This window comes from Artibeus jamaicensis, unplaced genomic scaffold (genome assembly GCF_021234435.1).
Source record: "Artibeus jamaicensis isolate MK-2021 breed Jamaican fruit bat unplaced genomic scaffold, CSHL_Jam_final contig_1044, whole genome shotgun sequence".
NCBI lineage: Eukaryota > Metazoa > Chordata > Mammalia > Chiroptera > Phyllostomidae > Artibeus > Artibeus jamaicensis.
In genome coordinates, this window is record NW_026521208.1 from 47,745 (window position 1) to 73,508 (window position 25,764).

At 39.1% G+C, this 25,764-nt stretch overlaps 1 protein-coding gene across 1 annotated transcript; it reads left to right on the forward strand.

The window, feature by feature from the left end:
- Positions 1-13,506: 13,506 nt before the first annotated feature.
- Positions 13,507-14,459, forward strand: LOC119044036 (olfactory receptor 13). Its single transcript, XM_037138252.2, has one exon. The coding sequence runs from the start codon at positions 13,522-13,524 to the stop codon at positions 14,440-14,442; it is 921 nt and encodes a 306-aa protein (XP_036994147.2). The 5' UTR covers positions 13,507-13,521; the 3' UTR covers positions 14,443-14,459.
- Positions 14,460-25,764: the final 11,305 nt, after the last annotated feature.

The window sequence follows — 25,764 nt, forward strand, 5'->3', positions numbered from 1 at the left end:
AATGAGCCCCTCTTCCAGCTCTCTGCTTGGTGCATGCACTTGTAATATGGTCATGAGAGATATTCTGAATAAGATGAAATAAGTTTATATATTCTGTAATCAGGATTTGTACACAAAATTAGATTGAATAAACTAAGGTATTGACAGAATATGTAAAATATAGCAGTTGAGACTGATTATATAGTAATTATTGAAATATTTAAAATTTAACATCTGTCACCTTAAAAATTGTTCTACATTTAAAATATTTAGTGGTTTTCCTGAGTATGTCTATGACAGTGATGTTTTCTGTGGCATCAGCAACATAAATTAGGAAGAGCAGGAGCTAGGACTTCAAGGGAAAGAGGAATAAGGTGTAACTCTGATGGAACTGACAAGGAGAGAACCCTGAAGGATGTCAGGTGAAACACACAGACACACGGAAGTTTCTCTGCTGCTGTGTTTCTCTGCCTTTGCAGTGTAGGTGGAGATCCGGGATGGTGGGGACGAGAGGAAGAAGGCAGAATGGATGTAGCTGAGAGTCCTTGGCAGAATTAACATTTTCTTTCATTGGTTTGGTTACTTGTAGTCTATGGAAAATGACCAAAAGTTAGAACATTCTTCCCAATAAGAGAAGACTGTGTATTTGCTGTCAGGACTGTTTGACCAGTGATCTGAGGCTATAAATGATCAGTAATAATATGTTCTTTAAAGTAAGAGATATGAGATGAGTAAATAACCATTTTAGTCAAACATGAAACTCCAGTACATTTATGAAGTGATAGAACACAGTTTAAGAGGTGGTGGGAAAGCATGTATAAAGAGACTTTTTTCAAAACTGTCCTCAAATTATACACTAAATTAAACCCGAATACTTAAATAGCATCTTAGGGAAATATTTACTTTAAAAATAGTGTTTGTGCGTGTGTGTCTGAAGAGTTTTTAAAGAGGAGAAAATATCGATTTCTTTCTTAGAAAGCCTCCATTTTGTAAGTTCTGCTGTATAAATAAACATTACCGTAAAACAGAAAATGGTTAAAAATCAATGATTTTTAATTTCAGTAAAGCAGAAAATTTTACCAAGTTCTGCTAGTTCCTAGATGTGCAAACTTATACATGGTACTTAAATTGTTTAGAATTTACATTTATTGTATGTAAAATAAATTCGTTAAGTAAGTTCACAGGTTTGTAGAGAGGAAATACTGTGCAATAAATGTTTAGCAGAATCTACGAGTTTTAACAAAAGATCAATAAATTGTAATTATTAACATCATAGCCTAGATCCATTTATCATTTTTAAATATTAAGGAGTTTGACTTAAAAATAAGACAATGTAAATGAAATTTGCTCTTATCCAGGAGAAAAGCAGGAACATTACACAGTGTAGCCCCTTAAGTGAGGCAAAATGCCAAGATTTCAACTAATGAGTCAAATAAATGAGTCATAGAGTCTTTCCTAGCAGTCTCTGTTCTCCAAAGAAATAATATTTAAAAGTAGGTGGGTAAATCAACTCAGAATTGCAAAAAGTTATATCTGTATGTGCCTTCTTTTTTACTCTTTTTTTTGGACTCAATACTATTCATTGGGTTGCTATACCTGTAGCTCTATTTCATTAACTTAATTGTTTCTAACATTACATTCTACAAATCTAGCACAATTCATGGATGATACTTCTGGTGGTACATGTCTGGTGTCTCCAATTCTGGCTGTAACACAGAATTCGTCCATGGATGTAATTATGTACATGCTATGGTGACCATATATGATCATTTGTGTTGAAGACGTAGTCAGGGAGATTCTGGGTCATGAGTGTCCTGGACTTGAATGTGCTTTGGCTTGACCATCCGATAGGCTGTTGGTACCATGATTATCACCTTTCACTCAGCATTTACATTGTTCCCCACACTGAGCTAGACATGGGTGAGACAGTGATGAGTACATACAGCTGACCTTGAACAATGTGGACTGGAACTGAATGGGTTCACTTTTAAGCAGATTATTTTCATAAATACTGTAAATGTATTTTGTCTTTCTCATGATTTTTTTAAGATTTGTCTATTGCTTATGTTATTGTAAGAGTACAGTGTATAGTACATATAAGAAATATAAAAGAGACCCCCAAAATCTGAAATTTATTTCTAAAATATTGTGTATTTATCCTAATTGTTTTAACATCATAACCTTCAAAGTACTCTCTATATGATACAGTACGCTTATGGAGACATTTTTTTCCTCCTCAAAATTTGGAACTCATTGATTCTGATTCCTTTTAGTGCTTCTCTGCCTCTTTGTTTTCATGAGAAGCAAAATGTTTCCCTCTGAGGACTTTTTTATCCAGGGAAAGAAAGAAAAGCTCACTTGGAGCAAGTTTGGGTGACTATGGAGGGCAGCTCAGAAACAGCTGAACAGTCAGTGTGGTGTGGGCAGGTTCACTTGTAAGTCACTCATTATGCAATTGGCAAATGTGTGGAAATAGTCTCCAAAACAATTCACAGCAGCTGAATGCAATCTCTCACAACCATGCCAGCTGGTACCCTGATACAGATGAGTTCCTGAAAGTCTCACCTAGTGGGGGAGCCTGTGCTACCATGGACCCACCCGCTAGATGATAATTTCAGGTTTGTTTTTTTGTTGGTTTGTTTATCCTTGTGGGTATTATTTGACTGTCTAATGGGTGAGCTTTTGTGTCAACGTTAGGCTGTTAAGAATTAAGATTTTAGGAAGTCACATATCTCTGAATGCATGGGGGATCAATTCCCCTAGCCCCTGCATATAGGTGGGTTCTCCTAACCACTTCATTATTCAGTGGTCATCTGTGTATGAAATTTTTATCTACATTTAGGTGGGTTTAGAGTCTAGTAAGAGAGCTTGGCATTACTCTAGTGTATCATATACATAAATGTATTACCAGATCACAAGTCTATTTATGTTTTGTTTTGAATAGTTGAACCAGGAGTAAGGAGCTTAATTACTCCATATCATGGCTTTGTATTCTTAATTAGCAGCCTTGAAGTTTTGGGAGTGTGGAAAATGAAGTTCTGTATGCGTGTCAGGACTACGTGAATTTGTAGACGTTTCCATTGAAGCTCTCTCAATCTTGTTTGCCTGGTTTAAAGAGCCTCTTTCTCATGGCATGTCACCTGGGTCCATGTGTCAGTCTGTCTGTGGACTTGTGTTCCTTGGTGAGGTCAGCTGTAACCTTCTGAGATCTGGCCTCTCAGGAAGTGTCCCAGGACCTGTCTGGTCTCTGACTCTGGAGCATGGGCAGGTCCCAGAGAAATAGGTTTTGATGCTTTCATGAAACATGATGAATGTAGACATCTTTCTTTAGACAAAGCCTCAAACTTACGACTTGTGTATAGTGTTGGATTTAAAAACTCCATTTTAGCTGTCAAAATCAGACATAGAGTGACTGAGAAAGTCTGCTTTAGGCTGGCCAGTTTTTTAAAAATAGAACATGCCTGAGTATTTAGATATAAATTTGAAATGACTCAATATAAAGTATGTTGATTGATTTATCTACCTTAGAACTTTTTAGAGGAATTCCTGTTCATTTTCCAAATCAGATGCAAAATTTTTTCTCTAGTCATGAGGAAGGGATGACTGAAAGCTGTGAGTGTGGCGATTTGGGGGCCACAGTAGACGAATTATGCAACTTTGGTTCTTCACTTACAGTGCATATTGTTCCTTGTTAATATAAGAAGTTGTCCCTTAAAAACACAGAGACAGTCAGCGCCAGCTCCAGCAGCAAATCAGCTCTGTAAGGCCACCTGGTGATTTGTTTACAGTGGGGAACTGGAAAAGGGACCTTTCTGAGGAAGAAGACTGCCAGTCCAGTCACCTGTCAGTAATGTTTATCAAGTCCCCAGTTTCTAACTAGAAGTCTCCTCTGAGTGAAGTATTTTAACAACTTAGTTTGTTTCCCAAAGTGTTTTAAGAGTTTAAAGTAAAAGAAACCAAGCATGATCAGAAAACAACATTTAAGTGTGTTTGTAAACATTCTCTGACACTTTAAAAATAATCCCCCAAATTCTCAGGACAAATATAATAGTATATATTAGAATAAAAAGAAGATACGATTGATTAATAAAATTGTGTAGGTTTCAGCCCTGGCTGATGTGACTAAGTGGATTGAGTGCTGGCCTGAGAACCAAAGGGTCACTGGTTCAATTCCCAGTCTGGACACATGCCAGGGTTGTGGGTTAGGTCCCCAGTAGGGACCATACGAGAGGGAACCATGCATTGATGTTTCTCTCCCTCTCTTTCTCCCTCCCTTCCCCTCTGTGTAAAAATAAATACATAAAATTTAAAGAAAAATAAAATTACATAGGTTTCAGCTGTACAATTCTGCAGTACATCATCTTTTTATTATAATGTATCTTCACCACGCTGAGTCACGTGTCCTTCCATCACCATTTATTGCCCCTTTACCCTCTTCTACCTCCCCCTACTCCTCCCTCTGGTAATCACCATACTGTTGTCTGTGTCTGTGGCTTTGATGTATTTATTTGTTTTGCTTAGTCCCTTCAACTTTTTTACCCAGCCCCCTAAGTCCCTTTCCTCTGAAACCTGTCAGTCCGTTCTCTTCTATGAGTCTTCTTTCTATTTCATAGTAAAACTTTGAGAAAATAGGTAATAGCACACTGTGCTTTTGTTTACCAGGACAGCTTGGTACACGATAGCAGAGATGAACATTGCAGGTGAGTTGTGATCCAGTAATTCCCATTTAAAGAATTTATCTGTGGAAATAATTATGTGAGCAAAGAGTTTTCTGTGTAGTGTTAGTTTGTAGTAGGTAAATATTGAAAACATCCAAGATTTCCAATAGTAGGAGACAGGTAAAATACATATTTATAAGGAACATGCATATTAAAGACTATCTTCTTAAAAGTTAGGTTTTGTTGTGTATTCATTGGCTTGCAAATATTAACAATTCATAGTACGTGAAAAAAGATAATGACTAATTCTGTATGTATAATATGCAATTATTGAGGGAAATCTCACAGAGATAATAAAATGTTTTTCCTCTATGTGCATATTTGATTTTGGAAATCCAAGTCTGATGAATTGTCTCTATAGTAAATATACCTATATAATGTATTGTCTATTTGAGAAGTATAAAATTTTTGAAAATTATAGTTTTCAAAGCAGAAAAATGTGAACCAAATAGAGGTTTATAAATCTGAGCATGTATAGACAAGAAAAGATTATGAACTGGAATAATGGACAATCCAAGAAAATAGGAATTGAGATATGCATTAAAGATGAAGACAAGACACTTGGAAAACAGAGGTGATTAGCATCCCATGAAATAACACAAGGCAGACAGTGGAACAGGAGGTAGGGGCAAGAGTAAGGAACATGCATCACAGGAATAACTGGTTTTTCTGGGCAGGTAATGAGAAGGGCACTTGCATCCTTATAGTGCAGCTCTGTTTGTATCAAGTTCTCATTTGTGAAGGGAAAGAGCAGGTATTTGACCCCCTTTCCAGGTAGGTTACTTCTGGGATTTCTAGAATAGAAACACTGGTAATACAGCAGAGCGGCCATCCTGAAATCCGTGTTAGGAGAAAGCACCTAAAACTACTGGACAGAACATTTTAAAAACCATAAATCTGAAAAGTATAATAGGCTTTAAAGAGGATAAGTAAAACTCTCAAAGGAGAAAAATGAGTCAGAATCAGGAACTGAATGGGGAGATCTGAAGCCAGCACTGGCTTCAAGTCACTTGAACCTGAGAACCTGGTTTCTCAGGTTCCAGGTTGAAATGATGGCAATGGCCTAGGAGACCAGCCTTCCCTTCTGCAAGGGTTGGCATTAGAGTACAGGTGCCTCCATGGAACTGGGTCCTTCCTGTAGTACCATGAGGGATGCAGCAATAATAATAATTTCTGACTGCTCAGTGGGAACTGTGGAGGGCAGAGATCAATGATTAATATCTGAGCAGGGTTGAAAAAAACAGCGGTGAATTCAAAAGTCTATATACAGGAAAATATGCTTCAAAAATTTAGGTGAAATGAAGGTATTTTCAAACAGGAACACAAGTCTAAAAAAACAAGGAAACCAACCAAACCCAGGTTTTCTTTGCCAACAGCGCCGCATGCAAAAGACACTAAATGATGTATCTTTTTCCACCTAAAGAAACAATTCCTGTTGGTAATGGATAACGAATAAATATTTTTTCTGAGTTTTGAGAATATTTACTTTATCATTAGTTTTCATAAATGTCACTATATTATTGCAGGATGGTGGTGTTGTATGTAAATGTGTCCTCTTGGTATTTGCTGAGATTTCTGTGCTCATGGGAGCGTATCCTTCATCACAGTTGGGAAATTCTCAGAAATAACATCCTCACAAGTTGTTTTTTCCCCATTTAATTTTTTTTCTTCTTGCGTATATGTTAGTAACTTTTTATCACTTTCAAAGACATCTTTCTGACTCAACTCCAGTTTTTCATTTTATGCCTGTATTTGATACTTTAACATTAATTTTCACTTGAGTTCATTGGTCCTGCTGTCTGTTGGGCATAGCCATGTGTTGTATTTGGTGTTTTCTTTATTGAAGTGATTATATATTGCTGTTTCAAAATGAATAATTGTTGTGTTTTAGATTCTATACTTCATTGAAATATTTTATTTGTCATTCTTTATAACTTTGTTTTCTTTTTTGACATAAATTACAGTTATTTGAACAATTTCTTTTTTTTTTTTTACTGGTGTTACTGGAACTAATCAGAGGTTTTCCTGGATTACTGGTCACTGTGGCCATCTATCCAGATTGAAGACATCCAGGTGACTAGCATCTGTGGGCCAACTGGTCAACTTTCCCTGGACTTTTGTGTTTGTGAGGCCCCTGTGCTTGGTGCTGGTGTCCCCCATGTGCATCCCCTTCACCATCCTGAGGATCCAGTCAGGGGAGGGGTGCAGGAAGGTCTTCTCCCCCAGCTCCTCCCAGCTCTGCATGGTTGGGGTCTGCTTTTGCAGTGCCATTGTCATGTGCATGGCCCCCAAATCTCTTGTCCAATGAGCAACAGGACATCGGTTCCTGATTTTACAGCCTTTTCAAACCAATACTGACCCACAGATCTGCAGTCTGAGGAATGCAGAGGTCAGAAGTGCCCTCCCTGTTCAGAGCACTGTGGGAGGAGAGTCACTTCTAATTGAAGTGACATATGAATCCCCACCCTATGTCATAGGATTTGGGAGGAATGAAAAAGGTGCAGTATAAGGAAGTGGTCCTGCAAACCCACAGGGCTGCTTGTTCATTGTCTGAGATTGTACTTTCCACTTAAAGGCCATGTCAGGGAGCTCTAGTGGCAATGCAGAGACATTTCACATGAAAATTATGGAGCCGTAGTGGGGAGTGAACTAACAGGCTGAGTGAAGGAAGAAAATTAATGCAGGGTGTGTAGGAGAAAGGGGAAGAGGAGAAACCTGCAGAGAGTGTGGGAGCCGAGCTCACTGTTTGCCCCCCCTTGGGGGCAAACTGCTGAACCAGTAGCTAGCAAAGGGCAGAGCTGGGCACTGGGTCTCAGAGAAACAATTTGGGTTGTGTATGGGGTCCAGGAGCTTTTGAGTGATGAGCTGTGAAGTATGTAGATTTGCAGATTGTTTACATGTTCTCCAGTGTCTTTCACCAGCACATTCACCCCGGTTAGTCCAGGTCTGTGTCATTTCCCTCATGAGAATGGTTATTCTGACACAGGACATTTTACTAGACACTGTAGGTGACTAGTAGAGTGTGGGTGGCTCTTCTGCCTTGGTGTCAGGTTGACTTTTACTGATTCCTTCTACTTTTCAAGCACAGTGGTCGGGGATGTGTTCCACAGACTTTAGGTTGCCTCTGAGGTTGTTACCATAAAGTGTACCTTCTAATGCATTATGAGGTGATGTTGGCCAGTTGCTACCAGAGTCTTTCTTGATCTCACACTGAGAGTGAACAGGAGGAGCCTTAATCAGAAGAGTAGGTGTGTGCCCTTCACTTGGGGAGTAATGATTCCTTAGTGCAACTCTCTTTTTCCCCACTATAGTTATCTTTAATATGAAAGATGTAAACAAATATTTCACAAAATGATAAATTAATCAATTATACCACTTTAACTCTGTGAGCTATTTATACAATCATTAAAATGATGACTGTATAGATTTTATATATACATAGGAAAGAGTTATTATAAAATTTAAAGGGAAAATGTGAACCAATAATTGCAATATTATTTAATTGGAAGTATAATACACATATGCAGTAAAGAGCACAATCTATGACATACAGTAGCATAGTATCGGTTGTAGGATGGTAGGATGATGATTGTTTATAACGTTAAAAAATTGTGCTTTGTGGTGTAGGAAGGTTTAGAGATGTCAGATCACTATGTTTACACCTGAAATAATCTATGCAGTATGAGCTTGTACACCAACTATGCTTAAAAATGAAGATATACATGAAAATTGAAAAAATGGAAGTAAGTTTAACTACTGAAGTTCATGAGAATTAAACAAAAACTCTTAAATTTTATCTGTGCCTTTATTGTAAATGCTATAGCACAAAAGGTCACTTTAAAAAGCAGCCCAACTCTTACTTAGCTCCTGTGGGCAGCAGAGCTCACTGAACATGAAGATCAGATGGGCTCTTATCAGAACAGCTACCGTATTTGTCAACCCCTCACCCAGTGCTGTGCACTGCACATGGATAGCAGCACAGACGTCTCATCTGACCATCTTAACCAGTCCAGGAAGAATGTCCTATTATCAGTTTGTTTTATGAGTGCACGTCCCAGAAAGTAGAAAAGTCCGACTTTTACTGAATTGCTGTCACCGCCCAGCCCTCTTTCTCTGTGGTCATCCACCATTATCGAGTACCACACATTCTCCTCTGGGTCTGTGCTGTCATTGTTACACAGACTGGACCTCAGGGGGAAGGCCTGTGGCTCACAGTGCTGCCTGTGAGTAGCTAGCACATTCCCTTCAAGGTAAAGGAATCAGCAAAACTCTTTGTGCCTTTCATCGAAACTTTACTTTCCTCTTAGTGTTTTTTAATTAATTCTTGTGTCTGTCCCTTAGTGAACTCTCAGGATGAGTGATGTGGAGGTTGTTCTTTAGTGATAAACTAGAGACCCCAGCATCTGGTGTCCATTTTACAACTTTTCTTAACCAAATTGGGACATTTGGAGTATTGATTTTCATTTTGAATCTTCATGAAAGGACCTGCTTATTGAATTTTTAGAGATGCGGGGACAGGAGGGAGTGAAGCAGAGAAGCACGTGTGTGTGTCAAGTGGGACCAAACCCTCAACCTAAATACAATATGGGCCCTGACCAGGAACCAAATGCAGGACATTTCAGTTGATAGGATGATGCTATAACCTAATGAAGTACACCAGCCAGGGCAGATTACTGCTTTCAGTGGCTTCCAATTGCTTTTGTTGTGTAGGTAGGGAGCTCTATAGCAGACTGGGAGCCTGGAGCAGGGAAAAGGACCTTGATCTTTCCTGTCTGCCTGCCTCTCTTGTCAGCCTGGCGCAACAGCTCTTGCTAGTGGTAGCTAAGGCCCCCTGGCCAGCCTTAGTTACTCAGCTTCCCAGAGCCAGGCTCATCATTCCCTGCTGTGGCCACAGTGATAGTGGGGCACCCCTTCTCTTCACAGGGTTAAGTCTGAACCCGTACTCCTCTGATTTTCTGGATTCTGATCACCCAGCCTCTGCTCTGTGCCCTCGAACCCTAGGGATGGCAGCTTCATGCAGTTCTGCTTGTTCATCTGAGAGCTCTGTGTTTACTGTTGTAGTTCCCCAGTGTCCTTGTAACCATTGTTTTGTGTGGAAGTCTCTCTACTGTCATGCCACAGCAGCACAGTTTCTATTCCATGTTGGGTTGCCATCTTGTTCAAACAGAAAAAAAATACAGAGGATACATGTTCTGGTCAGGTATGAGATAAAAGTTAGCCAAGACTAGAAAAACCTATGGGCCACAGCTGCCCTGTGTAACACCTACTGTGTTTGGAGAATTAGGAGGTGGTGAAATTGAGTTCTTGAGCCATAGTGAATGCAAGGTGTGGTCATTGTAATGTGTGATGGAGTCCCATAAATCATTCTAGAGCTTCTAAATGAATGAACATGTTTGCCACAGTCAGTGAAGGAACCGTCAACACCACCATCTTTCCACAAGTGTCCCTGTGGAGAACACCAGGGATTAGTCCCTGGAGAGTCCCTTCCCCTGGAAGGGAGCTGATGGCAGTGTGCCTGGCGGGTCTCTATCCCTCCCTACACCAGACACTCAGAAGTATATTGAGAGGTGGTGGAGTGGAGCAGAGAATCAATCATCTCTTCTTGTTTGGGCACCTTTTCTTCTAAGAGATTCTTATGAGAGGGCAATTTCAACACTAACTCACAGATACTATTCTCCTTTTTAATGTGTTTTTGCTCAGCACAAGTCATATTCTACTGGTCTTCCCATGTGTAGCTGTAAGTGTGTGGTAAGTTTCATATATTGTCCAGTCTTTGTTCACTATTCAATTCCAGAGAGGCTGTGATGAAAAATGAGAGTGCAGAATAGAATTGTTATTGACTGTCAGATCCAGGTGTGTGCTATGCATAGACTTAGCAAATAGCATTATTTAAATCACCATCACCATTTAGAGACACCTAAGGTTGATCATTAGTGTAAATTCCTTGTTTAAATGATAAGATACATTAGATGTTTCAGAGATTTGCTTGAAAGTGTTTCCATTGCCCCATAAAATTCAGTCATGTTTTCATAAAATAATGGACCAAACTGACCACAATAGGAGTTTGTTACAGAAGAGTGTCCTGAAGATTTTATTTTTATCTATCTCTCTATATCTATCTATCTATCTATCTATCTATCTATCTATCTATCTATCTATCTATCTATCTATCTATCTATCTATCTATCTATCTATCTATCTATCTCTTTAGAGGGGAAGGAGAGAGGGAGAGAAACATCAATGTATGGTTGCCTTTCGTGCGTCCCCTGCTGGGAACTGGCCTGCAGGGAACTGGCCTGCAACCCAGACATGTGCCCTGACTGTGGAATTGAACTGCGATCCTCTGGTTCGCAGGCCTGTGCTCAATCCACTGAGCTACACCAGCCAGGGCCTGAAGATGTTATTTTTAAAAGTGAAAATCCACTTGATGACTTATTTGAATAAGGAAATTATCATTTTTGATTCCTTTTAAGAGACCTGTCACTCCAAGCAGGTTCTGTACACCAGCAGATAGGAGTTGTGTTGTATGTCCTCAGCCAAGACATTTGAACAGACATGCAGTATGTTTGGTAAATGCCTGTGGATTTTTGTTGTATATTTTTAACTATGTGCACCAGGTAGGAGGAAGATGAGATGACAGTCACTGGTCCTTCTGCTTTAGTTAATTGTGTCCTTCATCCTAGGACATTTTAGAGATAGCACTGCTGTCTTCATTCACTCTAAAGGTGGAACAAAGCTGAAATAAAATCAGCTAACAGTTTTGTGTACATTTAAAGCCAGTGAGTCCTGCAGCTGAAAGAGACCTGAACATATTTCTAGCTTGCCTTCTCCTATAACATGGGAATCTAAACCTTTGAGTTAAAGCACTCCCTGACACAAAGCTTGGTCCTACTAAAACAACCAGTATTCTTCAGAAAGGTGATTCTACCTGTTATGGCATTGTTTCTTGGAGTAAGAGAAAAATCATCTCCCAATGTTTGTGTTGTGAATTTTGATTCTTCTTTTCAAGCAGGGTGAAACCTTCACACCTTTTTCTTCTAACACCTTGCAAATATTAACTTAGGAGTAAATATGAATGGAAAATTGATATAGGAACACAATTATGAGTTTTTGTGAGATTCTTATTTTAGTGAAATTCAGATGGATTCTGGACTGAAGAAGGATATGGAGTCAGGCAGACAAGGAAACAGAAGCAGTGGTTTAAATTTACAAGTCAACCTCAGAATTCCCACAAGTGAAAGATTGATAAACCACAGAAAGTAAAGATTCATTCCTAAAACATCAATTTCAAAGAACCTGTGCACCACAATGTTCATAACAGAACAATTTACAATAGCCAAGAGTTGCAAGCAACCTAGGTGCCCATCAGTAAATGAATGGATCAAAAAACTGTGGTTCATATACACAATGGAATTCTATGCAGCAAAGAGAAAGAAGGAGCTACTACCCTTTGCAACAACATGGATGGAACTGGAAAGCATTATGCTGAGTGAAATAGGCCAGGCATTGAAAGACAAATACCATATGATCTCACCTTTAACAGGAAGCCAAACAACAAAACAAACAAGCAAACAGAATAAAACCAAACACACTGAAATAGAAAACATGTGGAGAGCGGCCAGAGGGGAGAGGGAAGGGAATTTAAGGGGAAAAATGGGGAGGGATTTTGAGGAACAAGTATGAAAGACACAGGGATGAGGACTGGGTGGGGGAAATGGGAGTGACGTTGGGAGACGGGGCAGGTGGGGCTGGGAAGGGAGAAATAGACAAAAAAACTGTACTTGAAAAATAAATAAAATTAAAAAAAAGAAAGTAAGGATTCATGATGAATAATGTTTTCATGTCAGAGTTAAGCTATAAAATTTGTTAAAGGTTGTAATGGTATGAGTGTATAGTTAGAACTTTAGCTCTAGTTTTGGATATTGAGCAGTAGTTTTAAATCCCAGACTATGACCCCACAAGAAATCATTCAACCAGCATTTTACTAGTGAAGTACAGTATAAAATAATATCAAAATAGCAAGTGCCATGCAAAATTGTACATAATAATTTTTGAAGTACCTATGTGTATAGGATATGTGTATGTAACTATATACATACCGTATACTTGATCCACACAACAGACAGTATGAATATCCATATGGAAATAAGTGTGTCACAGGTAATATTTCGCCATGAAACAGCATGATGAGAATAGAACAACTGTGGATACAAAAGTCAAAAGACGAACTTCTCTCTCTAAATCCAGCTAAAGTGGTGGCAGTCTGCCTGCCATGCTCTCAACTTAATTCAAGATGATGCTACCAGTAAAAATTACAAGGTTAACACAAGTCATCTAATGAAGGCACAAATCTGTGAGATCCCCTGATAGGAAGATCTCCCACAGGCTCCTCATCCTTCTTCCCACCCTCCTGTGTGGGTGCAGATACAGGCCCACAGCCCCATCCCGTGTGTGCGTCCGTGTGTGCACTGGGGGTCAGGACTCCTCCCAGGCAGGACCCCAAAGCAGTCCTGCTGACTGAGGAAAGTGTCCACTGTTAAGGAGGCAGTGGGCTTGTTACCATGTTGGATCTGTGGTGGAACTTTAAAATAAAGGTAAGATTGACTGAACAGTATGAAACACTAGCATTTAATTAAAAAGGTGAAAAAAATTTTTCTGCGTCATTTGCAGTGTGTAGAATTCACTTAGTGACGAACAGACAGAAGTGTCACTGAAGATGTTTTCTGAAGGAAGAAACGGTGACACGCACAGGTCTACCATGTTAAACACGTCCCTCAGGCACTGAGACTTGACGAGCTCTCTCTCTTGTCTCTTTCCCAGGACAATGGGGGGCAACCAGACCTCTGTCACAGAGTTCCTCCTAGTGGGATTCCCACGCAGCCCAGGGATACAGATGCTCCTGTTTGGGGTCTTCTCCGTGTTCTATGCATTCACCCTGCTGGGCAATGGGGTCATCCTGGTGCTCATCTCACTGGACCCCCGACTGCACACCCCCATGTACTTCTTCCTCTCCCACCTGGCCACTGTGGACATAGCCTATGCCTGCAACACGGTGCCCCAGATGCTGGTCAACCTCCTGAGCCCAGCCCAGCCCATCTCCTTTGCTGGCTGCATGACACAGACCTTCCTCTTCTTGATTTTTGCTCACACTGAATGTATCTTGCTTGTGGTGATGTCCTTCGACAGGTACGTGGCCATCTGCCTGCCCCTTCGGTATTCTACCATCATGAGCTGGAGAGTCTGCATAACCCTTGCAGTTTCTTTCTGGACTTTAGCAGTTCTCCTCTCCCTAGTAGATATGGTGTTACTGTTACCATTGCCCTTCTGTGGGCCCCAGAAAGTGAACCACTTTTTCTGTGAAATTCTTGCCGTTCTCAAACTGGCCTGTGGAGATACACACTTTGAAAAGTTTGTGGTTTTGGCCGTGGCAACATTGGTGCTGGTGGGACCACTGTCCTCAATTTTGGTCTCTTATGGTCACATTGTATGGGCAGTCGTGAAGATCCAGTCAGTGCAGGGGCGCCGGAAAGCTTTCTCCACCTGCTCCTCCCACCTGTGTGTGGTGGGGCTCTTTTATGGCACAGCCATTATCATGTATGTTGGACCTCAACATGGAGATTCACAGGAGCAGAAAAAATACCTCCTCCTGTTTCATAGTGTTTTCAATCCCATGCTGAATCCCCTGATCTACAGTCTGAGGAACAGAGAAGTCAAAGCTGCTCTGAAAAGGAGGCTGATAAAGTGAGACCTTTGTGAGAGCCTCAGAGTCAAAAAGTAACCGAGCTTCCAGGGACCCAAGAGGTCACCTCACCCAAGACATACACAGGATACATAGGGATATTCTTGTGCCAGGGCATCCTTTGCGTGTTCTTGATGTTCTCCTGTTACAACCTTTGGAGAAAGCCCATTCTTGTCCCTCCCTCTGAGGGTGCTGCACAAGGGAATGAGCCCCTCTGCCAGGTCTCTGCATGGTGTGCACACTTGTGATATGGTCATGAGAGATATTCTGAATAAGATGAAATAAATTTATGTATTCCGCAATCAGAATTTGACAACAAAATTGTATTGAATAACCCAAGGTATTGACAGAATATATAAAATATAGGAGATGAGAGTGATTACATAGTAATTATGGAATATTTTAAATTTCCCAGCTGTCATCTTCAAAAATTGGTTTACATTTAATATATTCGTTTGTTTTGTTGCATATGTCTGTGACAGTGATGTTTTCTGAGGCATCAAGAAATTTAGTTAGGAAGACCATGTGCCAGGCCTTGAAGGGAGAGAAGATTAAGGGTGTAACTCTGATGGCACTGACAACAAGGAGAGAGAACCCTGGAGGATGTCCGGTGAAACACAGACACACTGGAAGTTTTTCTGCTGCTGTGTTTCTTGCCTTTGCAGTGTAGGTGGAGATCCGGGATGGTGGGGACGAGAGGAGAAGGCAGAATGGATGTGGCTGAGAGTCCTTGGCAGAATTAACATCTCTCATTGGTTTGGTTACTTGTAGTCTATGGGAAATTACCAAAACATAGAAATTCTCAAAATAAGAGCAGACTGTGTAATTGCTGTGATGACTGTTTGACTGATGATCTGAGACTATAAATTATCAGTTATAATTTGCTCTTTCAAATAAGAGATGTCAGGTGAGTTAAATAACCATATTAGTCAAATGTAAAATCGAACACAATTATGCAATAATAGAACACAGTTTAAGAGGTTTTGGGAAATGATATATAAAGAGAGTTTTTAGATATTTTATTTTATTTTTTTAATTTTTATTTAGTTATTTTTCAAGTACAGTTTTCTGTCTATTTCTCCCATCCCAGCCCACCCTGCCCCGTGCTCCCCACCTCCCTCCCATTTCCACCCCCCTTAGTTCTTGTCCCTGTGTCTTTCATACTTGTTCCTCCAAATTCCTCCCCCTTTTTCTCCTTAACTTCCCTTCCCTCTCCCCTCTGGTCACTGTCCCCTTGTTCTCTATTTCAGTGTGTTTGTTTTTACTCTGCTTGCTTGTTTATTTTGTTGTTTAGCTTCATGTGAAAGGTGAGATCATATGGTATTTGTCTTTCAACACCTGGCCTATTTCACTCAGCATAATGCTTTCCAGTTCCATCCATGTTGTTGCAAAGGGTAGTAGCTCCTTCTTTCTCTCTGCTGCCTAGAATTCCATTGTGTATATGTACCACAATTTTTTGATCCATTCATTTACTGATGGGCACCTAGGTTGCTTCCAACTCTTGGCTATTGTAAACTGTGCTGCCATGAACATTTGGAATTTTGTCAGAAAAATAAAAATCAACCTGCCTTTTGACCCAGCAATTCCCCTGCTAGGATTATATCGTAAGAATCCTAAAACATCTATTTTTTTTTAAGGTATATATATATATATATATTTTATTTTTTATTTTTTTAAATTTTATTTAGTTACTTTTCAAGTACATTTTTTTTTCTCCTCTTCCCCCCCCCCCCCGGCCCGGTCTCCCCCCTCCCTCCCATCCCCCCCCCCCAGTCCTCATCTCTGTGTCTTTCATACTTGTTCCTCAAAATCCCTCCCCCCTTTTTCCCCTTAAGTTCCCTTCCCTCTCCCCTCTGGTCGCTGCCCACTTGTTCTCTATTTCAGTGTCTTTGTTTTTATTCTGTTTGCTTGTTTGTTTTATTCTTTAGCTTCCTGTCAAAGGTGAGATCATATGGTATTTGTCCTTCAATGCCTGGCCTATTTCACTCAGCATAATGCTTTCCAGTTCCATCCATGTTGTTGCAAAAGGTAGTAGTTCCTTCTTTCTCTCTGCTGCATAAAATTCCATGGTGTATATGTACCACAATTTTTGGATCCATTCATTTACTGATGGGCACCTAGGTTGCTTCCAACTCTTGGCTATTGTAAATTGTGCTGCTATGAACATTGTGGTGCATAGGTTCTTTGAAATTGATGTTTTAGGATTCTTGGGGTATAATCCTAGCAGTGGAATTGCTGGGTCAAAAGGCAGGTCAATTTTTATTTTTCTGAGAAAATTCCATACTGTTTTCCATAATGGTTGTACCAGTCTACAATCCCACCAACAGTGAACCAAGGTCCCCCTTTTCCCCACACCCTCTCCAACATTTGTTGTTTGTTGCTTTGTCTATTATAGCCATCCTGACTGGTGTAAAGTGGTATCTCATTGTGGTTTTAATTTGCATCTCTCTGATAGCTAACGATATTGAGCATCTCTTCATGTGTCTCTGGATATTCTGTATGTCCTCTTTAGAGAAGTGTCTGTTCAAGTCCTTTTCCCATTTTTTAATTGGGTTCGATGTCTTCCTAGAGTGGAGTCGTGTAAGTTCTTTGTATATTTTGGAGATTAAACCTTTGTCTGAGGTATCATTGGCAAATATGTTTTCCCATACAGTTGGTTGTCTTTTTAATTTAATACTGTTTTCTTTAGCCATGCAGAAGCTTTTTATTTTGATGAGATCCCATTTGTTTATTCTTTCCTTTATATTCCTTGCTCTAGGGCACATATCCGTAAAAATGTTGCTGCGTGGAATATCTGAGATTTTCTTGCCAATGTTCTCCTCTAGGACTTTAATGGTGTCATGGCTTATATTTAAGTCTTTTATCCACCTTGAATTTATTTTTGGTGTATGGTGTAAGTTGGTGCTCAAGTTTCATTTTTTTGCACGTAGCTGTCCAGTTCTCCCAACACCATTTGCTGAAGAGGCTATCTTTACTCCATTTTATGTTACTGCCCCCTTTGTCGAATATTAATTGACTGTAGAGGGTTGGGTTGATTTCTGGGCTCTCTGTTCTGTTCCATTGGTCTATGTGCCTGTTTTTATGCCAGTACCAGGCTGTTTTGATTACAGTGGCCTTGTAATACAGTTTGATATCAGGTATTGTGATCCCTCCTACTTTGTTCTTCTTTCTCAAAAGAGCAGCTGCTATTCGGGCTCGTTTATGATTCCATATAAATTTTTGAAGTGTTTGTTCTATGTCTGTGAAATACGCCATTGGTACTTTAATAGGTATTGCATTGAATCTGTATATTGCTTTGGGTAGTATGGACATTTTGATGATGTTAATTCTTCCAATCCATGAACACGGTATATGTTTCCATTTGTTTGTGTCTTCCTTGATTTCTTTCTTCAGTGCTGTGTAGTTTTCTGCATACAGGTCTTTTACCTCTTTGGTTAGGTTTATTCCCAGATATTTTATTTTTCTTTTTGCTATATCGAATGGGATTTTTTTCCTTGATTTCTGCTTCTGCTGATTCATTGTTTGTATACAAAAATGCCTTTGATTTCTGGATATTGACTTTGTATCCTGCTGTTTTGCCAAATTCATTAATTAGTTTGAGCAGTTTTTGGGTAGAGTCTATAGGATTTTCCATGTACACTATCATGTCATCTGCAAACAGTGACAATTTTGTTTCCTCCTTTCCTATTTGGATGCCTTTTATTTCCTTTTCCTGCCTGATCGCTGTGGCCAAAACTTCTAATACTATATTGAATAGGAGTGGTGAAAGTGGACATCCTTGTCTTGTTCCTGATCTTAGTGGAAAAGATTTTAGTTTTTGTCCATTGAGTATGATATTGGCTGTAGGTTTCTCATAAATGGCCTTTATTATATTGAGGAATGTTCCCTCTATTCCCATTTTGCTGAGTGTTTTTATCATAAATGGGTGTTGTACCTTATCGAAAGCTTTTTCTGCGTCTATTGATATGATCATGTGGTTTTTGTCTTTGCTTTTGTTTATGTGATGAATTACATTTACTGTTTTGCGAATGTTGAACCATCCTTGCATCCCTGGGATGAATCCCACTTGGTCAGGGTGTATAATCTTTTGGATATATTGTTGGATGCGATTTGCTAATATTTTGTTGAGGATTTTAGCGTCTATGTTCATCAGCGATATTGGCCTGAAGTTTTCTTTCTTTGTTGTGTCTCTATCTGGTTTTGGAATTAGGATGATGCTGGCTTCATAAAAGGAGTTAGGGAGTTTTCCATCCTTTTGGATTTTTTGGAATAGTCTGTGAAGAATGGGGGTTAGCTCTTCCTTAAATGCTTTGTAGAATTCTCCTGTGAATCCATCTGGTCCAGGGCTTTTGTGTGATGGGAGTTTTTTGATTACTGCTTCAATTTCTTTTGCTGTTATTGGTCTATTCAGGTGTTCTACTTCTTTTTCATTGAGTAAAACATCTATTTTAAAGAGAGTTTGTAAAACCTGTCCTCAACTTATATGTGAAATTCAACCTGAGCACTTAAAATGGGACAAAAGAAAATATTTGCTTTTAAAATAATGTGTGTGTGTGTGAAGAGTTTTTAAACAGGAAAAAATAAAGATTTTTTTCTTACAAAGCTTTTGTTTTATAAGGAAGTCTGCTATGTATATAGACATTACTATGTTAAAGAAAAGAAAAAAAGAGGTTGAAATCAATTGTTTTCAATTTAGATAAAGCCAGGATTTTTACCAAGTTCTGCTATTGCTAGATGCGCAAGCTGATGCGTTATACTGAAATTCTTTGGAGTTTACATTTAGTATATATAGAATAAATTCACTTAAGGTGTCTGCCTTAAGGCTTAAGTCCCAGAGTTATAGATCTTGATGCATTCATGAAATATCATGAATGTAGAGAAGTTTCTTTAGACAAAGCCTGAATGTTGTGACTTTTGTAGGTTTGGAGCCAAAAGTTCCATATTAGTTATGAAAAGCAGATATAGAGTGATTGAGGAAGTGTTCTGCAAGCTGGTCAGTTTTTTTTAATAGATCATGCTTTAGTGTTTAGACATGAAATTGAAATGAATCCATATGAACTTTGTTGCTTGATTTCAGTACAATTTACAATAGCCAAGTGTTGGAAGCTACCTAAGTGCCCGTGTGTAAATGAATGGATCAAAAAACTGTGGGACATTTACACCATGGAATTCCATTGAACAGAAAGAAAGAACGGGCCCCTACCCTCTGTGACAGCATGGATGGAACTGGAAAGCATTACACCGAGTGAAATAAGCCAGGTGGTGAGAGACACATACTGTGTGATCTCACCTTTAACTTTAACCTAATCAACAAATGAACAAGCAAGCAAAATACAAGCAAGGACATTGAAACTGAGAACAGGCTGACAATGAGCAGAGGAAAGAAGGCAGGGGATAATGGGAGAAAAGGGCGAAGGGCTTACAGGAACAATGATAAAGGACACATGGATAATAACATGGGGAGGTAGAAACAAGGGAAGGACGTGGGGAGGGCTGGGCTGGTAGGAAGTGTTCTGGGGGTAAAGGCAAAGAACTGTACTTGAACAACCATAAAAAGTTCTTAGAAATGTTCAGAGGAATTCATGTTCATTTTCCAAATCAGTTGCAAAAACAGTTCTCTAGTCATGGGGAGGAGTTCACTCAAAGGTGTCAGTGTGGCAATTTGGGGGCCACAGCAGATGCTATGCAGCTTTGCTCATTCACTTACTGATGCACCGTGCACATTGGTCCATGTACGTGTAAGTAGATTTGCCTTTAAACCCAGAGAAAGTCGGCTCCAGCTCCAGCAGCAAATCAGCTCTGTAAGGCCACCTGGTGATGCGTTCACAGTGGGGAACTGGAAGAGAGGCCTTTCTGAGGAGGAAGACTGCCAGTCCAGTCACCTGTCAGTAGCCTTTATTAAACCCCCAATTTCTAACTAGAAGTCTCCTCTGAATGAAGTATTTTAACAACTTAGTTTGTTTCCCAAAGTGTTTCAAAAGGTTAAGGAAAAAAAAAAGACCAAGCATAATTGGAACACAACATTTAAGTGTGTTTGTAAACATTGTCAGACACTTTAAAAATAATTCCTCAAATTATCAAGACAAATATAATAGTATATATTAGAATAAAAAGAAGATACAATTGGTTAATAAAACTATATAGGTTTCAGCCCTGGCTGATGTGAGTAAGTGGATTGAGTGCTGGCCTGAGAACCAAAGGGTCACTGGTTCAATTCCCAATCTGGACACATGCCAGGGTTGTGGGTTAGGTCCCCAGTAGGGGACACACAAGAGGGAACCACACATTGATGTTTCTCTCCCTCTCTTTCCTTCTGTGTAAAAAGAAATACATAAAATTTAAAGAAAAATAAAATTACATAGGTTTCAGCTGTACAGTTCTGTAACACATCATTGGTATATTGTAATGTGTGTTCACCACGCTGAGTCAAGTGTCCTTCCATCACCATTTATTGCTCCTTTTTACCCTCTTCTACCTCCCCCTACTCCTCCCTCTGGTAATCAGCATACTGTTGTCTGTGTCTATGGCTTTAATGTATTTATTTGTTTTTGCTTAGTCCCTTCAACTTTTTAACCCAGCCCCCTAAGTCCCTTTCCTCTGATACCTGTCAGTCTGCTCTCTGTCTATGAGTCTTCTTTCTATTTCATGGTAAAGCTTTGAGAAAATAGGTAAATACCACAGAGTGCTTTTTTTTGCCCAGGACAGTTCTGCCCAGGACATCTCTACATAATAGCAGAGATGAACATTGGAAGTGAGTTGCCAGTAATTCCCATTTAAAGAATTTATCTGTGGAAATAATTATGTGAGCAAAGAGTCTTCTGTGTAGTGTTAGTTTGTAGTAGTTAAATATGGAAAACATTTAAGATTGCCTTGAAAAATAACTAAATAAAATTATTGAGAAAAAAATAAAATAATAAAATTAAGAAAAGAAAACATTTAAGACTTCCAATAGTAGGAGAAAAGTAAAAAAGTCAGGTTTTGTTGTGTATTTATTGGCTTGCAAATATTTACAATTCATAGTACATGAAAAAAGAAGGTTAGTAATGCCATATGTATACCACACAATTATTGAGGGAAAACTCACAGAGATAATAAAGAAAATGTTTTTCTTCTCTGTGCATATTTGATGTTTGACATCCAACTCTGATGAATTGTCTCTTTAACAAATATACATATATAATGTATTGTCTATTTGACAAGTGTAAAGTTTTTGAAAATTATAGTTTTAAAAGCAGAAAATCTCTGAAACCAATAGAGGTTTATGAATCTGAGTATGTATATACTAGAAAAGATTATGAACTAGAATAATGGAGATTCCAAGAAAGTGGAAACCGAGATATAGATCAAAGAAGAAGACAAGACATTTGGCAGAGGGAGGTGATAAGCATCCCATGAAATAACACAAGGCAGGCAGTGGAACAGGAGGAAGGGGCACAGTGAGGAACATGCATCACAGGAATAACTGTTTTTTGGGGGAGGTAATGGGAAGGGCGCTTGCATCCTTATAGTGCAGCTCTGTTTGCATCAAGTACTCATTTGTGAAGGGAAGTAGCTGGTATTTAACTCCATCCCCAGGTAGGTTACTTCTGGGATTTCTGGTATAGAAACAGTGGCAAGAGAGCATAGTGGCCAGCCTGAAAACCATGCTAGGAGAAAGCACCTAAAACTACTGGGTAGAACATTTTAAAAACCGTAACTCTGAAATGTATAACTAGGCTTTAAAGAGGATAAGTAAAACTCCCAAAGGAGAAAAATGAGGCAGAATTGGCAGCTGAATGGTGAGATCTGAAGCCAGCCCTGGTTTAAAGTCACTTTCAGTCCCTAAGGTCCCAGGTCGACCTGATGGCAATGGCCTATGAGACCAGCCTTCCCTTCTGCAAGGCAGGGAATTAGAGTACAGGTGCCTCCCTGGAACTGGGTCCTCCCTGTAGTACCATGAAGGATGCAGCAATAATAATAATTTCTGACTGCTGAGTGGGAACTATGGAGTTTAGAGGTCAATGAGCAAGATCTGTGAAGTGTTGAAAAAACAACTGTCAATCTAAAAGTTAACATACAGGAAAATATGGTTCCAAAATTAAGATGAAACAAACATGTTTTCAAACAGAGGTACAAGTCAAGAAAAATCAACAAAGCCAACCAAACCAACAAAACCCACGTTTTCATTGCCAACAGGGTTGCCTGCAAAAGACACTAAAGGATGTACCTTTTTCCAGCTAAAGCAATGATTCCTGTTGGTAATAGGTAATAATAAATATTTTTTCTGAGTTTTGAGAATATTTACTTTATCATTGGTTTTCAGAAATGTCAGTATACTATTGCAGGATGGTGGTGTTGTATGTAAATGTGTCCTACTTGCGATTTTCTGAGATTTCTGTGCTCATGGGAGCATATTCTTCATCACAGTTGGGAAATTCTCAAATAACATCTTCAGAAGTTTTTTTCCCATTTAATGTTTCTTTCCTCTTGAGCATAAGTCAGTATACTTTTTAGCACTTTCAAACACATCTTTCGTACTCAACTCCAGATTTTCATTTTATGCTTGTTTTATACTTTTAATTTTCATTTGAGTTCATTAGTCCTCCTTTGTGTTGGGCATAGCCATGTGTTGTATTTGATGTTTTCTTCACTGAAGCCATTATATGTTGCCATTGCAGAATGAATAATTGTTTTCTTGCAGATTGTAATACTTCATTGAAATATTTTATTTTCATTCTTTATAACTTTATTTCCTTTTTTGACATAAATTACAGTTACTTGAAGTTTTTTTTTTTACTGGTATTTACTTGACTTGCCTCAATTTACCCCTGTTGCTCCCACAGTCAGTCCCCACCCTGGTGTCCATGTCCATGAGTCATTTATACATATTTCTTGACTTGACCTTTTCCTTCCTTCCCTTCTCATCACCTTCCCACTTCCTCTCTTGTCGCTGTCAGTGTGGTCCTTGTTGTCATTCTTTGGTTCTGTTTGCTTTATTGTTTGTTTTGATCATGAGGTTCCCCTTGCAGGTGAGGTCATATGGTATCTGCCTTTCACTGCCTGGCTTATTTCAGTTAGCATAATCCTCTTCAGTTCCATCCATGTTGTCATAAAAGGGAGGAGTTTGTTCTTTCTTTAAGCTAAATAGTATTCTGTTATGTAAATGTCACAGTTTTGTAATCTACTCATTTACTCATGTGCAGTAGGCTGTTTGTAGCATATGGCTATTGCAAATAATGCTGCTATGAACATTGAGGATTATAGGTTCTTTTGAATTGGTGTTTTATGCTTCTTAGAATGTAATTGCAGCAGTGGAATGACTAGATCCAAAGACAGTTCCATTTTTAATGTTCCGAAGAAATTCCATAGTGTTTTTCACAGGCGCTGCACAAGGTTGCAACTTACCAACAGTGCACTAGGGTTCCATTACCAACACATCTTCGCCAGCACTTTCTATTTGTTGATTTGTTAAGGATGGCCATTCTGAATGGTGTGAGGAAGTATTTCCTTGTGGTTACAATTTGCATCTCTCTGATGGGTACTGATTACTAGCCATCAGAGAGATGTAATCTCTCTGATGAGCATCCTTTCATATGCCTGTAGGCCCTCTGTTTGTTTTCCTTGGAGAAGTGTCTGTTCAGGTCCTTTGCCCATATTTAATTGGATTGTTTGCCTTCCTGGTGGTGAGTCCTGTGAGTTCTTTATATATTTTGGAGATCAAACCCTTGTCTCAGGTATCATTGGCAAGTATGTTTTCCCGTATGATTGGTTCCCTTTTCATTTTTTTAAAGATTTATTTATCTTTAGAGAGGAAGGGAAGGATGGAGGGAGAGAAATATCAATGTATGGTTGCCTTTTGTGCGTCCGCTGCTGGGATTTGGCCTGCAGGGAACAGGCCTGCAATCCAGGTATGTGCCCTGCCTGGGAATCGAACCTCGGTTATCTGGTTCCCAGGCCTGCGCTCAGTCCACTTTGTTACAACAGCCAGGGCTCCCTTTTTCATTTTTATGATTTTTTTTAGGCACACAGAAGCTTTTTAATTTGATGTAGTCACATTTGTTTATTCTTTTCTTTATTTTCTTTGGTTAGAAGGACATACCAGGAAAAATATTGCTGCATGGATATGTGAAATTTTACTGCCTCTGTTACCTCTAGGAATCTTATGATGTCACAGCTTGTGTTTAAATCTTTTGTCCGTTGTGAGTTAATTCTGGTGTATGGTTTATACCTTTGTGGTCTAGTTTTACTTTTTTTTTCATGTAACATTCCAGTTTCCCCAACACTGTTTCTTAAAGAGGGTATTTTTACTCCATTTTATGCTCCTGCCCCCTTTGTCAAATATTGTTGACATAGAGGCATGGATTTACTTGTGGGCTCTTTCTCCTGTTTCCTTGACGTATATATCTGTTCTTATGCCAATGCCAGACTCTTTTGATTACAGTGGCCTTGTAATATAGTTTGATATGAGATATTATGATCCCTCCCACTTTGTTCTTCTTTCTCAAGATTGCTGAGACTATTTGGGGTTGTTTTTATGTTCCATATACATTTTTGAAATATTTGTTTCAAATCTGTGAAATATATCATTGTTATGTTTGTTAATGGAGATTGCACTGAATGTATGTCTTGCTTTAGGTAGTGTGGACATATTAATGGGGTAAATTCTCCTAATCCATCAATACCATATATGCTTCCATTTATTTGTATCTTCCTTAATTTCTTTCTTCAGAGTTTTACACTGAAGAAACCACACTTTCTTCAGTGTAGTTTTCTGAGTACAGGTCCTTTACCTCCTTGGTTCAGTTTATTCCTAGGTACTTTGTGTTTCTTGTTGCTATGGTAAAGAGGATTTTGTCCTCTAGTTTCTGTTTCTGATATTTCATTGCTGGTGTACAGAAATGCTTTCAACCTGAATATCGACTTTGCATCGCACTATTTTTCAAATTGACTTATTAGATCGAGCAGTTTTTTGGTGGAGACTATAGGGTTTTCTATGTACACTATCATGTCATCTGCAGACAATGACAGTTTTACTTCCTCCTTTCTAATTTGGATGCCTTTTATTTCTTTTTCTTGTTTGATTGCCGTGTGTTGAAGTTTCCATATTCTGTTGAATAAAGGTGGTAGAAGTGGACACCTTTGTCTTGTTCTTGGTCCTTAGGAAGAAAGCTTGTAAAGTTTTTCCATTGAGTATGGTGTAGGGTTTAGGTTTCTCTTATATAGCCTTTATTATGTTGAGGCATGCTTCCTCTATTCCCACTAATTTTTTCATCATAAATGGGTACTGTACATTAGCAAATGCTTTTTAGCATCTGTTGATGTGGTCATGTGATTTTTATGTTTCATTTT